This window comes from Naumovozyma castellii, chromosome 1, assembly GCF_000237345.1.
Source record: "Naumovozyma castellii chromosome 1, complete genome".
Lineage (NCBI taxonomy): Eukaryota > Fungi > Ascomycota > Saccharomycetes > Saccharomycetales > Saccharomycetaceae > Naumovozyma > Naumovozyma castellii.
The window spans coordinates 331,184-343,591 of record NC_016491.1 but is presented as its reverse complement, the minus strand read 5'-3'; the positions used below and the strand labels follow the sequence as shown (position 1 = coordinate 343,591).

Sequence of the window (12,408 nt, the reverse complement as noted above, 5' to 3'; positions counted from 1 at the left end):
AATTTGTATAAACGATGGATTCTATGAACTTAGTTACTCCATCACACTTCGGAGTTCCTGCGTACAATCTTACTACTAAATAATATGTAATTACTACGTCTTAGTGTGCTGAACATTCAAGGTTCAAGTTGGAGATGCTTTTATGCAAATGGCAAGTAAGTAGTGCCTGAAGATCTTTGGCTTGGCAGCGAAGTCATGCAAGACATATTAAAGTCGACCCAGTATATTCACAATTAGCGCAGTCCAGCCTGTAAAATGCTCGGTACCTGAACCATGCCCGTCATTAGCGTCATAATTTTCATAGCAATAGCCTTTATCTTTCCAATTGCGGTACACGTTATTGATTAAGTTATTCTTTAAGGCTTGATACAAGCCTCCCACTGAAGTTTTAGAGGCCGTTACTTCTTCTGGAAAGTAAAAATTTAGTGCATCTAAACATAGGTAATTGATATTCATCCAAATGGGACCCCTCCAGTAGTTTTCTCCCTTCCCAAAATATTCGTCCTCTTTAGATAATGATAATAGTCCATAATCAGAAAAAAGTTTCTTCTTGTTTGACATTAAAGCAACAACCTTCTTCAAATGCGGGGAATGCTTTGGGATTAGTTTTAATGCGAAAGGTAATAACGAAATATACCCTTCATGGCAAACGAATTCCCGCTTATCTCCAAAATCGTCATCTATAGTAACATCACAATAACACCCCTTTTCTTCACTCCAATGTAAAATATCCAAATTCTCTATTATATTCTTCTCAATTTGTGCATATCTTATCACGTCTTTATCCATATCTAACACCTGAGCAATTTGCTTCATAGATCTGGTCATGATACCTACCCATGCTAAAGTGTCAACATTAAGCTCAGCAATATCTGGTGTTTCAGCTCTCGGATAATCATCTAACCCGCTTGGTAAACAGTGGGTGTAGGTACGCCCCACCCATTTAAAAACTTCATCTTTATGAACACTATTCCAAATTCCTTCCTCTTCTAATATTTCAGCGTATTCGTCTATCAAACCCTTTTGCGTGGTGGTAAACCAATTATAATGCTTTAGTAGTTTTGGGTATACCTTCTCAGCATATTCTCTTATCAACTCAGGGTGGCGCTCTAGTTGGTTTGTACCCTGTTGGAAATCATCAATAGTAGCATCTATGTACCTATTCATATCCATGGTATTGATATTGTTTAGGACCTTCGTTAACATTTCACTAAATGCTAATAATAATGTGGGTGGATTGGCAATATGAGGACTCTGAACAGTAAACTCAGGGGGGACCTTACTTCTAGCCTCATCACCAAGTATAACTTCTCTTGCAACCCATCCATTATCATCGATCAAATTAATCCAACTTGAAATTATCTCAAAAGCAAGATCAAAATCGTATTCCATAATTTGTAGAAGATGAAATCCCTCATCCCAGTAGAACCCACGAGGAAATTTACCACGGCTTGGAACACTAGTAAACAAATCAAATGGACCTTCTTCTGCCCCATTTTTTAAACTAATATCATCAAATTGCTCTTCATCAAATATGGTTTTACGATCAACAATCTGGGTGCCATGAAAATAACCAATACCACCTAATAAATTAGACAAAGTTTCTAAAGCAAATTTACGCTCTTCTTCTACCTTAATGGAGAAACTCTTATCAAAACGAATATTTATTTCGTTATTAGTAGATTCGATGAGATTGGAAACAGCGGATGCGGTTTTTATCTTTTGAAGAGAATCTACTGTGTTAAACGTAATATCAAATTCAAACCCATTGGATCCAGAATTGTCAAAAGTCTTCTGAACATAGTGGAAATTCCCTGGAGGTAAATTGTAAAAATTTCTAATTTGGTAAAGACTGGGAGTCAAACGTCGATCAAAATCGTTGGCGTTGTTTTGAAGGATCTCCTTAACAGAATCACCTAATATAGTTTGAAAGACATCACGAGCTTTCCAACTTTGGTCGTCGGGAATTCTAAGGGATAAATGTGTTGGTTTAGAACAGTCAGCGCCAAGAGCAACTTCCATAGATTTTAAGGTTGAGTCACTGTAGTATTGACCCATATTATCCTTTATTGATAATAAATAGGCTCCCAATTCCTTTGAATAACCATCGAATTGGAAATCAGTCTTAGATTTATTCTCAAGTTTAACCAATTTAGAGACATGGTCATCATCACCACCTTGCTGTTGCATGTATAATACAATTGATGCAGTCGATTTTCTTTCAGGATTCAGAGGACTTCCTTCTACCCTCGCTACCCAATTCAATCCATCATGACTCTTAGAAAACGATACTGTTAAATTCAAATTGTTTTCTTCATCAAGTAAAATTTCTCTCCCACCAATTCTTGGATCATAAACTTCCCAAGCATATTTCTTCAAATGATCATCCGGATTAACAAAATGTCTTATGGAACCCACTCCATTCTCCTTCAAGCTGTCAAACCACATAATACCCATAATAAATGGAGATTTGTTCACGTAACGAGGTCTGATACCAAAATAACAATTGGATCTATATGGTCCCCAAAGCAACGTTTGATTCATGTATTCTTGAAACAACTCATTTTTAGCACCAACAATTGGCGTTATTGATAGCCATAAAATCGTCAATAAGGATATTAGCATGTTAGCCTATTAGTATTATGGTGACGCTATTGCCTTGCCAATCTTGAAGAGAGAATTGCGAAGAAGGTTTACTATTTGAAATCATATCCTCAGTTAAACTAGTGAAATATTCTACCGCGCCCAGAATATTTGGCATTACGTATTTTTTGTAGTTTTTCCAAATATTAGCAAAGTTTGAATAAAGAATTTGTAGCGTCAATAGAGAACCTTATGTGCCAAAGAGGCGCACTCTAGCTCCCAAAGGGGTTAGTAACATCTATGTATTTTTAAATGAAAAAAATTAATAATAAAAGTTATCAAATTATATATGAAATTCGATTGTAACCAACTATTACATAATTACTTGGTAGAGGATAGAAAAAATAGTCCATCTTATAAGAAATCCATATTCAACCCACTTAAATCGAGATTATTCAAATCTAAGGTATTATTTCCAAATTGTTGTTGATCCTGTTGCTGTTGTTGCATCGTCTGGGACCTTGTTTGAGAGTCACCGCCAAGGCTCATGTTCAATATATTGGCTGGTGTTATCGTATTCATTGGCATTTGGGACTGTGGTCGTTGTTGATTAAATTGTTGTTGTGAAATAGGTGGTTGGGCTGAAAGTGCTGCCATTGGTGACATCATGCTGCTCATGGGCGTGTTCAATACATTTGATGGAGACACACTATTCATACCAGGAGTAGGATTAACATTGTTAACCGGAGATTGTTTTTGTTGTGCTTTCGTAGTAGTTGTCGTCTTTTTATTTTGTCTTGGTTTTCTTGGTTTCTTGGAAGCTGCCGTATTATTGTTTGTATTGCTAGCAACAGTCCCAGTTGTCGTTACATTTGGAGTAGATGCTACAGATGTATTATTGGTAGTACTTCCTGGTGTACTCCCAGTCGACTTCTTCTTTGCATGGGATGCATTTCCTTTGGCAGTTTTTGATGCAACTGTGTTATTAGGGGAATCGACTGGCTTAAGAGTTTCATATAGATGAAATGTCTTATTTCCATTTTTTTCTGAATATTCATCGATAGTTGAAAAAAGAGGCTGCAGCTGTTCAAAATCCCCTGATATATCCGTAATTTTATCATTTATGTCAATCAATAGACTTTTAATTAGCGTGAATTTTTCTTGTGAGCTCTTATCTGGCATATTATCGATAGTTGACATAATTTGTATGAAATTGTTAAATGCTAACCTTAGGGGTAAGATAGACTTTTGTGTTTTTATAAGGGAATCAGATATAATTTGCTTGGGTGTTCCAGTCTTCTCATTATTACTTTCTTGATTGTCGGTAACAAGCCTATCTTCAAGTTCATCCAAAGTTAGATTGGGGGTCAGAATTTGCGAAAGATCGAGGTCTATCTTTGTTGAGTCCATGTTCTTTGTATCCAAAGGTTGTATGTTCCAGTGTTGATGTAGCTTTCTTTTAGAATATTGTTTTATCTCTCAGATTTGAACATTTTTTGGCAATACATTTGATACTTTTGCTGTAATATTACTGAATTTTTGAAGAGCGGGCGAAACAGTATTCCATCTGACAGATAATAAATATAGAAAATATATTCAAGACTGTCATATATATTCTCTATAGAGGGATGGATTATATATTTATTTTTTGCGCATTAGTATCATTTCTTCCTTGGAATTGATGATAACACTACCTTTCCATTTTTTTCTCAACTCATCGTCAGATTCGACGATAGGGAGGTTATGGTACCATACCCTTTCAACGGCCTTCAATGATATTTGACGATATACTAGGTTACAATCATTCAAACATCGCAGTTCCATTTCTGCGATAATTTTAGTTCGTTCAAGGAATTGATATATAAGAGAATCTTGGCGAAATCTCGCAAGAATTTCAAACCAAGATGCTGACGAATCTATCCTATCTGTATATATCAAGGATAATTGCACCAGTAGCATACTTGATTTACTGATGGAAGAACGGGCCACCTGAAGACATTCATAAATATCTTTGGATATATGTGAGCAGAAGATTATTAGCACGTCGTCGTAACTATAACCATCTTCATTCTTTAGACCAGGAAATTGCTCATATAAGAATTGTAGAATTGAATATAACTTTGTATTATTTTTACCTAGGTAAAATTCATACGACATGGAATAAATTTTATGGATTTGGGCGACAAATTTGGAGTCATTTTTATAATCAGAAGAAGATCGTCTTACAATCACTTCACGAAGCTTCCGCAACCCATGTTCCAATAGGGCATCATTGTCTCTTGACTGGAACAATTGTTCAAGTTCTCTCACTATTTTTTCTCTCGCAGCATAATCATTTATGATGGTCTCTAAATTTGCATCACTTGACGATCTGCTCAGTAATGCTGCATCTCTTAATAAATCATTTCGGATTTGTAGTGTTGCCTCCTTGGAAAATTTATCACGTCGTCTTTTGAGAGTTTCTTCGTCAGTGTTCATTCTTTATGTATGTGTATGGGTACGTAAGCTCAGTTGTTTTCCGCAAGTCATATAGAAATATCTGATTGAGTAGAAATTCGATTTCTTTCATAATCGTAACGACGTAAAGGCGAAATGACAAAACATAACATTCAAGGAAGTCAACAACGAATAAGTTATTAACATCTATTTCTTATTAACCATCATTACATAATCTATCAACGTATACATGCATATTACAATTTTTTCGATAAAACAAAAACAGTTTTAAAAACTGCTCCAGTTCCAATCAGCTGGAACAGACCCCACAATACTGCTACCCCTTAGTCTTTTCTTGCCGTTTTCTGTGTCACCGTTTTCTGAATTGTCTCCTTCACCACCTTTTTTCTGTGGAATGGGGGTTGAACTCCTTTCAGTAGTCTTCGCAGTTTCCATTCTTGCCTCTGTATCTGCGTTAGATTTGGAGCCGCCATTAGGGTTGGATAATGTCTCGTATTTCTCTAAACAAAAGTCACAAACTTTACAAAGAATGCCATCGTCCTCCATTGGATCTGTCATTACATTCTTATTTATAATAAAATTAGCATCTTTGTCCAGATATAGCCAATGTCTTAGGTGCAAAGCACAGTATATTTCACCACAATGACGACAATGGTGTTTCCTCTCAATAAAAGTAAATTGCTTCTGGCATTTACGACATGATGTTCTTTCTGAATCTGGAACCCAATGTTCATGTGTAGGTTCGGTTTTAGAGCTGTCGTTCGAATGAGAGAAGAGTGATACTATTTTAGACTTATATGACTCAACCAGAGATGATGTAGTTGATCTAACACTAGATTGTGAGGAAAGGAGTAAGTTGTCCATAGCATTAGAAAGAACTCCCTGATGTGGTATGCTGCCATGCGATTCATTTATATTACGCATCACAACTTGAATATCTTCATTGGTTATATTAGTTTCTGAAACGTTACGGAGTACTGCAGGAATATAAAGTGGTTTCTTGGGATTATTAATTTGTTTCACGTAACGTTTCTGTTTCATTGAGTTCAATGTAGAAGATAATCTCCTTTGCTGTTGTGTTGCCATTTTAACTGCTTGGTCTGTTGTTCTATTATTTTCTATCCCCATCCTTATATTTGGTTGAGAAGAGCGGTTATTTAACTGCCGTTGGTTAGTATACAAACCATTGGGTATTCTGCTTTGTTGTGATGGTGTAGGAACATGTGATATACTATTTGTCGATGACGATGAATTCCCACGCGCTAAGAATTCATTTGAGCTCACGTTTTTAAGTCTCGATGGACTCTTCTTTAAACTTGTGGCACTATTATTTGATGATGATTGACCTCTATTTTCCACAAGGGCGGTATTTTGGTATATATTCTCATTTTTATTTTGTCTTTCAATTTCAACATTATTCTGTATCCCTTTAAGTTTGTCAATATTCTTATTATTGCTATTACCATTATTCTTATTATTTTGAGAGATATCTCTCGAAAATGTCAAAGGAGTTTCAGAAGACGATGACGATGACGAGGACACAGAGAGCTGTGATTTACCACCATGTCTCATTCTTGAGTCCTCGCTGGTAACATTGCCACTATCAGTTTTTGCTGCCACTGTGGAGTTCGATTTGGTCATACTGACAAAACTTTCCCTAATATTATTACTACTAGTCTCACTAGTCTTATCATTTGTATCCGATAGGTTGGAAGTCTTAAGAAAGGATAGTTTTCTTAATGCCTGAGTAGTTAGGTTTTTTTGGGCTATTGCCTCATCAGTATCATTATTATTACTAGTATTCCTACTGTCATCATCAGTTACATTGAGTTTAGTGTTAGGAAGGATTGTCGATTCTGAGCGTCTAATGCCGTTAGATTCATTCCTTTTTAACGAGGGCGTTTCTTGCTTTTGCTCCATTTTCTCTCGTGTATCTGTGGAGTCCGAGTAAATGCTTCCTTGGTTAATTACTGAAGTAGCAACGGATGAGGTATCATTAGTCTCTTTATTTACGTTAATAGTATTTTTCCAATATGATGTCATCGCCGGAGATTGAATTTGTTGGTTGATATTAACCATACTTCTACTTGTTAAAACGGGAGTATTATTATTATTCTTGGCAGCTGACAATGAATTCTGATGGACAAGGGATTTCAAAGATAAACTGCTAAGCATACTATGTTCTGAGTGTGTTCTTGACCTTGGAATAATCTTTTGCTTTTCGAACGTAATTGATGAGCTCGATCTATTCAATGAGCTTCCAGCCTTGTATGATGCTACTGATATGGGTGAATTCTCTGATGTGCGAGCTTTCTCAACATCATTACCGTTAATTCGTCTCTTGTTGTTCAAAGATAGCGACGACCTTTTCTTTAGCATAGTATTTGTTCTAAATTGTTGCCTGTGGGGTTGGATGAGATTATCACGGTTCTCACCGTATTCGGGTTCATCCTCCTCATTTTCTTCCTTGATAGTTGGTGGAGCATCACATAACTTTTTTGGGGTAGTCATATTAGAAAGCATAGGATCCTTCGACTGATTAGAAACTGTTTTCTGTGTGTTTTCTAATTGTGCATGCAAGCTCAGCGAGTCATCACTGGGTTGGCTATGAATGCTGGACATTAAAGTAAAAAAAGGTATATAGCCAGCTCGTATTTGCCTTGGAATATAATGTTGATATGGAGATTCTAAGTGAAGTCCTTAGCTAACGATCACCTGTTGCCTCTACGAGTTCTACATCAATGGGAATAATTGAATCAGGCATTAATCATTGAATTAATATTAGGAGCCGAAAATTGGGAAAAAGGTAGATTAGGTCTGAAAATCAAATAAGGGTAAATCTAAAAACTTCTTAGGGTTATATGTTTAGGGCTAATTAGGGTTAATTCATAAGTCATGTTGAACGGAATATTTTAATCGTGGCCTCTCAAAATTAAGTGAATTGGATTTATTTACTAGACATAAGAACCTGTTCAGAACGCTAGAATAGATTCAAATTGTTTTTGAAAACTAATTAGTTGGCAATTGTTATTTCGAATTACTTGAGATCTAGAAATCCTTCTACTTGTGCTCCCTTCTGAACTCAATTGATCCAACAACAATTACTCTTTGTTTGTTTTAATACAGTTAGAGTTGATAATAATAAGAAATGAGTACTACTTCTGAGAAGAAAGTATCCTCGAAGGTCAAACAGGACGTTGATACCCCTTTAGAGAGTGAATCTGCAACTGTGGATGCAGCATTTAAGACCACTATAGTATGGGTACAAGCCATACTTAAGGCAGTTATATTTATATCCATTTTTGGTGCAGCTATATCAGCAAGATTATTTTCCATTATCAGATTCGAATCTATTATTCACGAGTTTGATCCATGGTTCAATTTTAGGGCTACAAAATATTTGATAAATAACTCCTTTTATGATTTTCTTAACTGGTTTGATGATAGAACTTGGTACCCATTGGGACGTGTTACCGGTGGTACATTGTACCCAGGTTTAATGACTACTTCTGCTCTTGTCTGGCACACTTTGAGAAAGATAGGATTACCAGTCGATATTAGAAATGTTTGTGTGTTGTTTGCACCAGCATTTTCTGGTATCACCGCCATTGCTACATACTATTTAACCAAGGAAATTAAGGATTCTTCTGCTGGTTTATTGGCAGCAGCTTTCATTGCTATTGTCCCTGGTTATATTTCAAGATCTGTGGCTGGTGCCTATGATAATGAGGCTATTGCGATTACCTTGTTGATGGTTACTTTCATGTTTTGGATTAAAGGGCAAAAAACAGGTTCTATCTTATATAGTTCCCTTGCAGCAATCTTTTACTTCTATATGGTGTCAGCCTGGGGTGGTTACGTTTTCATTACCAATTTGATCCCATTCCATATCTTCCTATTGATCCTTATGGGTAGATACACATCCAAATTATATGTCGCATATAACACATGGTTCATTATAGGTACAGTGGCTTCCATGCAAATTCCATTTGTCGGTTTCTTACCTATTAGATCGAATGATCATATGGCTGCTTTGGGTGTATTCGGTCTATTGCAAATTGTTGCATTGGGAGACTACGTAAAGAGTAAAACACCAACAAAGAAGTTTAGAATTGTAATGATTGTTTCATTATTAGTCATTTTGGCCATTGGTGTTGCAGGGCTTTTCTTTTTAACATATATGGGACTGATCGCTCCATGGACCGGCAGATTTTATTCACTTTGGGATACTAGTTATGCTAAGATCCACATTCCAATCATTGCATCCGTGTCTGAACATCAACCTGTTGCATGGCCTGCATTTTTCTTCGACACTCAATTTTTAATTTGGTTGTTCCCAGCTGGTGTATTCTTATTATTCTTGGAATTGAAAGATGAACACGTTTTCATTATTGCCTATTCAGTGTTATGTTCTTACTTTGCCGGTGTAATGATTAGATTGATGTTGACTTTGACTCCAGTTATTTGTATCAGTGCAGCTGTTGCTTTGTCCAAGCTTTTTGATATTTATTTGGATTTCTCTAAGGCTTTTGATAAGAAGGAAAGAAATTGGACTTCTTTGGTTGCTCGTTTCGCAGTTTCCGGTTCGTTCATCTTCTATTTATACCTTTTCGTTTTACATTCTACATGGGTTACTCAAACTGCTTACTCTTCTCCATCTGTCGTCCTACCATCAACTGGTCCTAATGGACAAATGGCATTGATCGATGATTTTAGAGAAGCCTATTACTGGTTACGAATGAACACTGATGAGGATGCAAAGGTAGCAGCCTGGTGGGATTATGGATACCAAATTGGTGGGATGGCCGATAGAACTACTTTGGTTGACAATAACACTTGGAATAATACTCACATTGCCATTGTAGGTAAAGCCATGGCTTCACCTGAGGAGAAGTCATATGAAATTTTAAAGGAACATGACGTGGATTATGTCTTAGTCATATTTGGTGGATTATTGGGCTTTGGTGGTGATGATATAAATAAATTCTTATGGATGATTAGGATTAGTGAAGGTATCTGGCCTGAAGAAATTAAAGAGCGTGACTTCTTTACACCACAAGGTGAATATAAAGTCGACTCTAGTGCAACACAGACAATGAAGAATTCATTATTGTACAAGATGTCATATAAAGATTTTCCTGCATTATCAGGGGACGGTAAGCTTATGGATAAGGTTCGTCAACAAGTCATTTCATCAAAGGATGTGGGCCCATTAGACTATTTTGATGAAGCCTTCACATCTGAGAATTGGTTAGTGAGAATCTATAAAGTAAAGGGTGATGAACCAGAAGGTAGAACATGGAGAGAAGTTGGTGATTTCGAAAGGAAACATGCCAATAATAACAAGAGAAGACAAATCGCCAAACCTGAATTAGATTTGAGAGTTTAAATAATTTAGTAGTCTGAAAACGAAGTTTATTGTAATATTTGTACAAATAAAGCAATAAATACAGTGTATTTCCATATAATAAACAATAAATGTTAAACCTATTGATACAACAAATAATCTATCTTTCAATTCTATTTTCTATTATATCGTAGATACAAATGTATATGTATGAGATTATCAGAAAGTTCGTCAACTAATCTAGCTCAACTCCATAAACTAGTCTAGTTCAACCTCATCATGTGTAATAAATTCCACTTTCTCAGCCTCAGTTGGAGCAGTCTTGAGAATAGGCTTGTTTAATTTCTTGGTAAAAACGAACTGATTCACCAAAAATTCTAAGGTAGCAAGTACACTAGTAAATGCCCATATCCAAATTCCTAAAGAAACGCTAACTTTAGGCACAATATCCAGTTCCTCCACTTTGTTGCCACCTCTTAGAATCCTCAATGGTAACAAACCCAAGTATAACCAACCTTGACTCAATACTCCGCCGATGATCTTTGGAAATACTTCAGCATGAGGCAAATAGTAAACAGGAAACTTACCCTTCCACAACTTTAATATTAAGAATGGAACCGTCAAGGATACAAGTTTGACACTTTTCAATAATTTGGTGGTTTGGTTTCTTTGTACCTTCAATTGTTCAGATAACGATTTTAAATCTTCATTCAATTTTTCCAATCTACGATTATTCTTGGTCCACTTAGCGTAGTTATCCTGTGCTGAGATAGAATGGTTTTCCTCTTGTAGTTGCAAACGTTCTTTTAGCTTTTTCTCGTAAGTTTTGTACGAGTCATTGTTAGTAGACATAACGAGAGCAATCTTATTGAGCCAATTCTCATGGTAGGAGGTGGAGTATTGGAGAAACTTTCCAATAAAGATAAATGTTAGCGATGTTAGGATTACCCAATTTGTAGCGGACATTGCTCTTGTTTGCTTCTATCTGTAAAGTGCCAGCAGTTTATTCCCTCTTGTTCAAGTCCCACCTAGGCTTTTTCTATTTTTTTCAAAACAGCAAGGAAAGAAAGTTGACGCTGAAGGATAGAATTTCAACATCAACGTGATCATTGAGAAAGTCAGTTTTCAGTTCGTTTATCATCGACCTAGATTTAACAGGGAGAGGGTACTAGCAAGAACAAGAATATAATGTCCCAGCAATTCGTTGAAGTGCCTAGCCATGGTGAACTATCCGACGAAGATAGTGGGAATTATGAAGAATGGATTCCCTCATTCTGTGCTCGATTTGGGCATGAATACTTCTGTGAGGTACCAACAGAGTTTATTGAAGATGATTTTAATTTAACTTCTTTATCCCAAGAAGTTCCACATTACAGAAAGGCACTTGATTTGATATTGGATTTGGAAGCCATTAGTGAAGAGGAAGAAGAAGAAGACGAAGATATGGTAGGAGCTAATAATGGACAGACAGATGAACTAGTAAAGAAGAAGGCTCAGGCAGTAAATAGAAGCATCATTGAACATGCTGCAGAACAATTGTATGGTCTAATTCACGCAAGATACATATTGACCAAACCTGGGTTGCAGGCCATGGCAGAAAAGTTCGATCATAAGGAATTTGGTACTTGTCCACGTTACCATTGTGGTGGAATGCAGTTATTACCTTGCGGGTTAAGTGATACTATAGGCAAATACACTGTGAGATTATATTGTCCTAGTTGTCAAGATTTATATTTACCACAATCATCCAGATTCCTATGTTTGGAAGGTGCATTCTGGGGGACAAGTTTCCCTGGGGTCTTCTTAAAACATTTCAAAGAATTGGAAGATTATGTTGGTCGTAAGACTAAGAATAGTTATGAACTAAAAGTGTTTGGTTTCAAAATTAATGATCGAGCCGTATCCGGACAGAGAATGAAATGGTTAAGACAATATCCAAGTAATGAGGAGGAATGGGAAGAATTTGCTAAATGTGAGTTTGAGATCCCAAACATTGATTGATTAACCAATCGATCGATTAA

General features: G+C 36.3%; 6 protein-coding genes across 6 annotated transcripts; 2 read left to right on the top strand and 4 right to left on the bottom strand.

The window, feature by feature from the left end:
• Positions 1-207: 207 nt before the first annotated feature.
• On the bottom strand, positions 208-2,625 carry CWH41 (mannosyl-oligosaccharide glucosidase; the record flags this gene model as incomplete). Its single annotated transcript, XM_003673078.1, has 1 exon — positions 208-2,625. The coding sequence occupies one exon, from the start codon at positions 2,623-2,625 to the stop codon at positions 208-210; it is 2,418 nt and encodes an 805-aa protein (XP_003673126.1).
• A 1,599-nt stretch (positions 2,626-4,224) lies between these two features.
• NCAS0A01740 (uncharacterized protein) lies at positions 4,225-5,061 on the bottom strand (the record flags this gene model as incomplete). Its single annotated transcript, XM_003673077.1, has 1 exon — positions 4,225-5,061. One exon carries the CDS (start codon positions 5,059-5,061, stop codon positions 4,225-4,227), a length of 837 nt encoding a protein of 278 aa, XP_003673125.1.
• Positions 5,062-5,307: 246 nt separating this feature from the next.
• On the bottom strand, positions 5,308-7,662 carry PIB2 (Pib2p; the record flags this gene model as incomplete). The annotated part of the gene is made up of 1 exon (XM_003673076.1): positions 5,308-7,662. One exon carries the CDS (start codon positions 7,660-7,662, stop codon positions 5,308-5,310), a length of 2,355 nt encoding a protein of 784 aa, XP_003673124.1.
• Positions 7,663-8,188: 526 nt separating this feature from the next.
• Positions 8,189-10,429, top strand: STT3 (dolichyl-diphosphooligosaccharide--protein glycosyltransferase subunit STT3; the record flags this gene model as incomplete). Its single annotated transcript, XM_003673075.1, has 1 exon — positions 8,189-10,429. The coding sequence occupies one exon, from the start codon at positions 8,189-8,191 to the stop codon at positions 10,427-10,429; it is 2,241 nt and encodes a 746-aa protein (XP_003673123.1).
• Positions 10,430-10,645: 216 nt separating this feature from the next.
• Positions 10,646-11,353, bottom strand: GET1 (GET complex subunit GET1; the record flags this gene model as incomplete). Its single annotated transcript, XM_003673074.1, has 1 exon — positions 10,646-11,353. The coding sequence occupies one exon, from the start codon at positions 11,351-11,353 to the stop codon at positions 10,646-10,648; it is 708 nt and encodes a 235-aa protein (XP_003673122.1).
• A 222-nt stretch (positions 11,354-11,575) lies between these two features.
• Positions 11,576-12,388, top strand: CKB1 (casein kinase 2 regulatory subunit CKB1; the record flags this gene model as incomplete). Its single annotated transcript, XM_003673073.1, has 1 exon — positions 11,576-12,388. The coding sequence occupies one exon, from the start codon at positions 11,576-11,578 to the stop codon at positions 12,386-12,388; it is 813 nt and encodes a 270-aa protein (XP_003673121.1).
• Between the last annotated feature and the right edge of the window lie 20 nt (positions 12,389-12,408).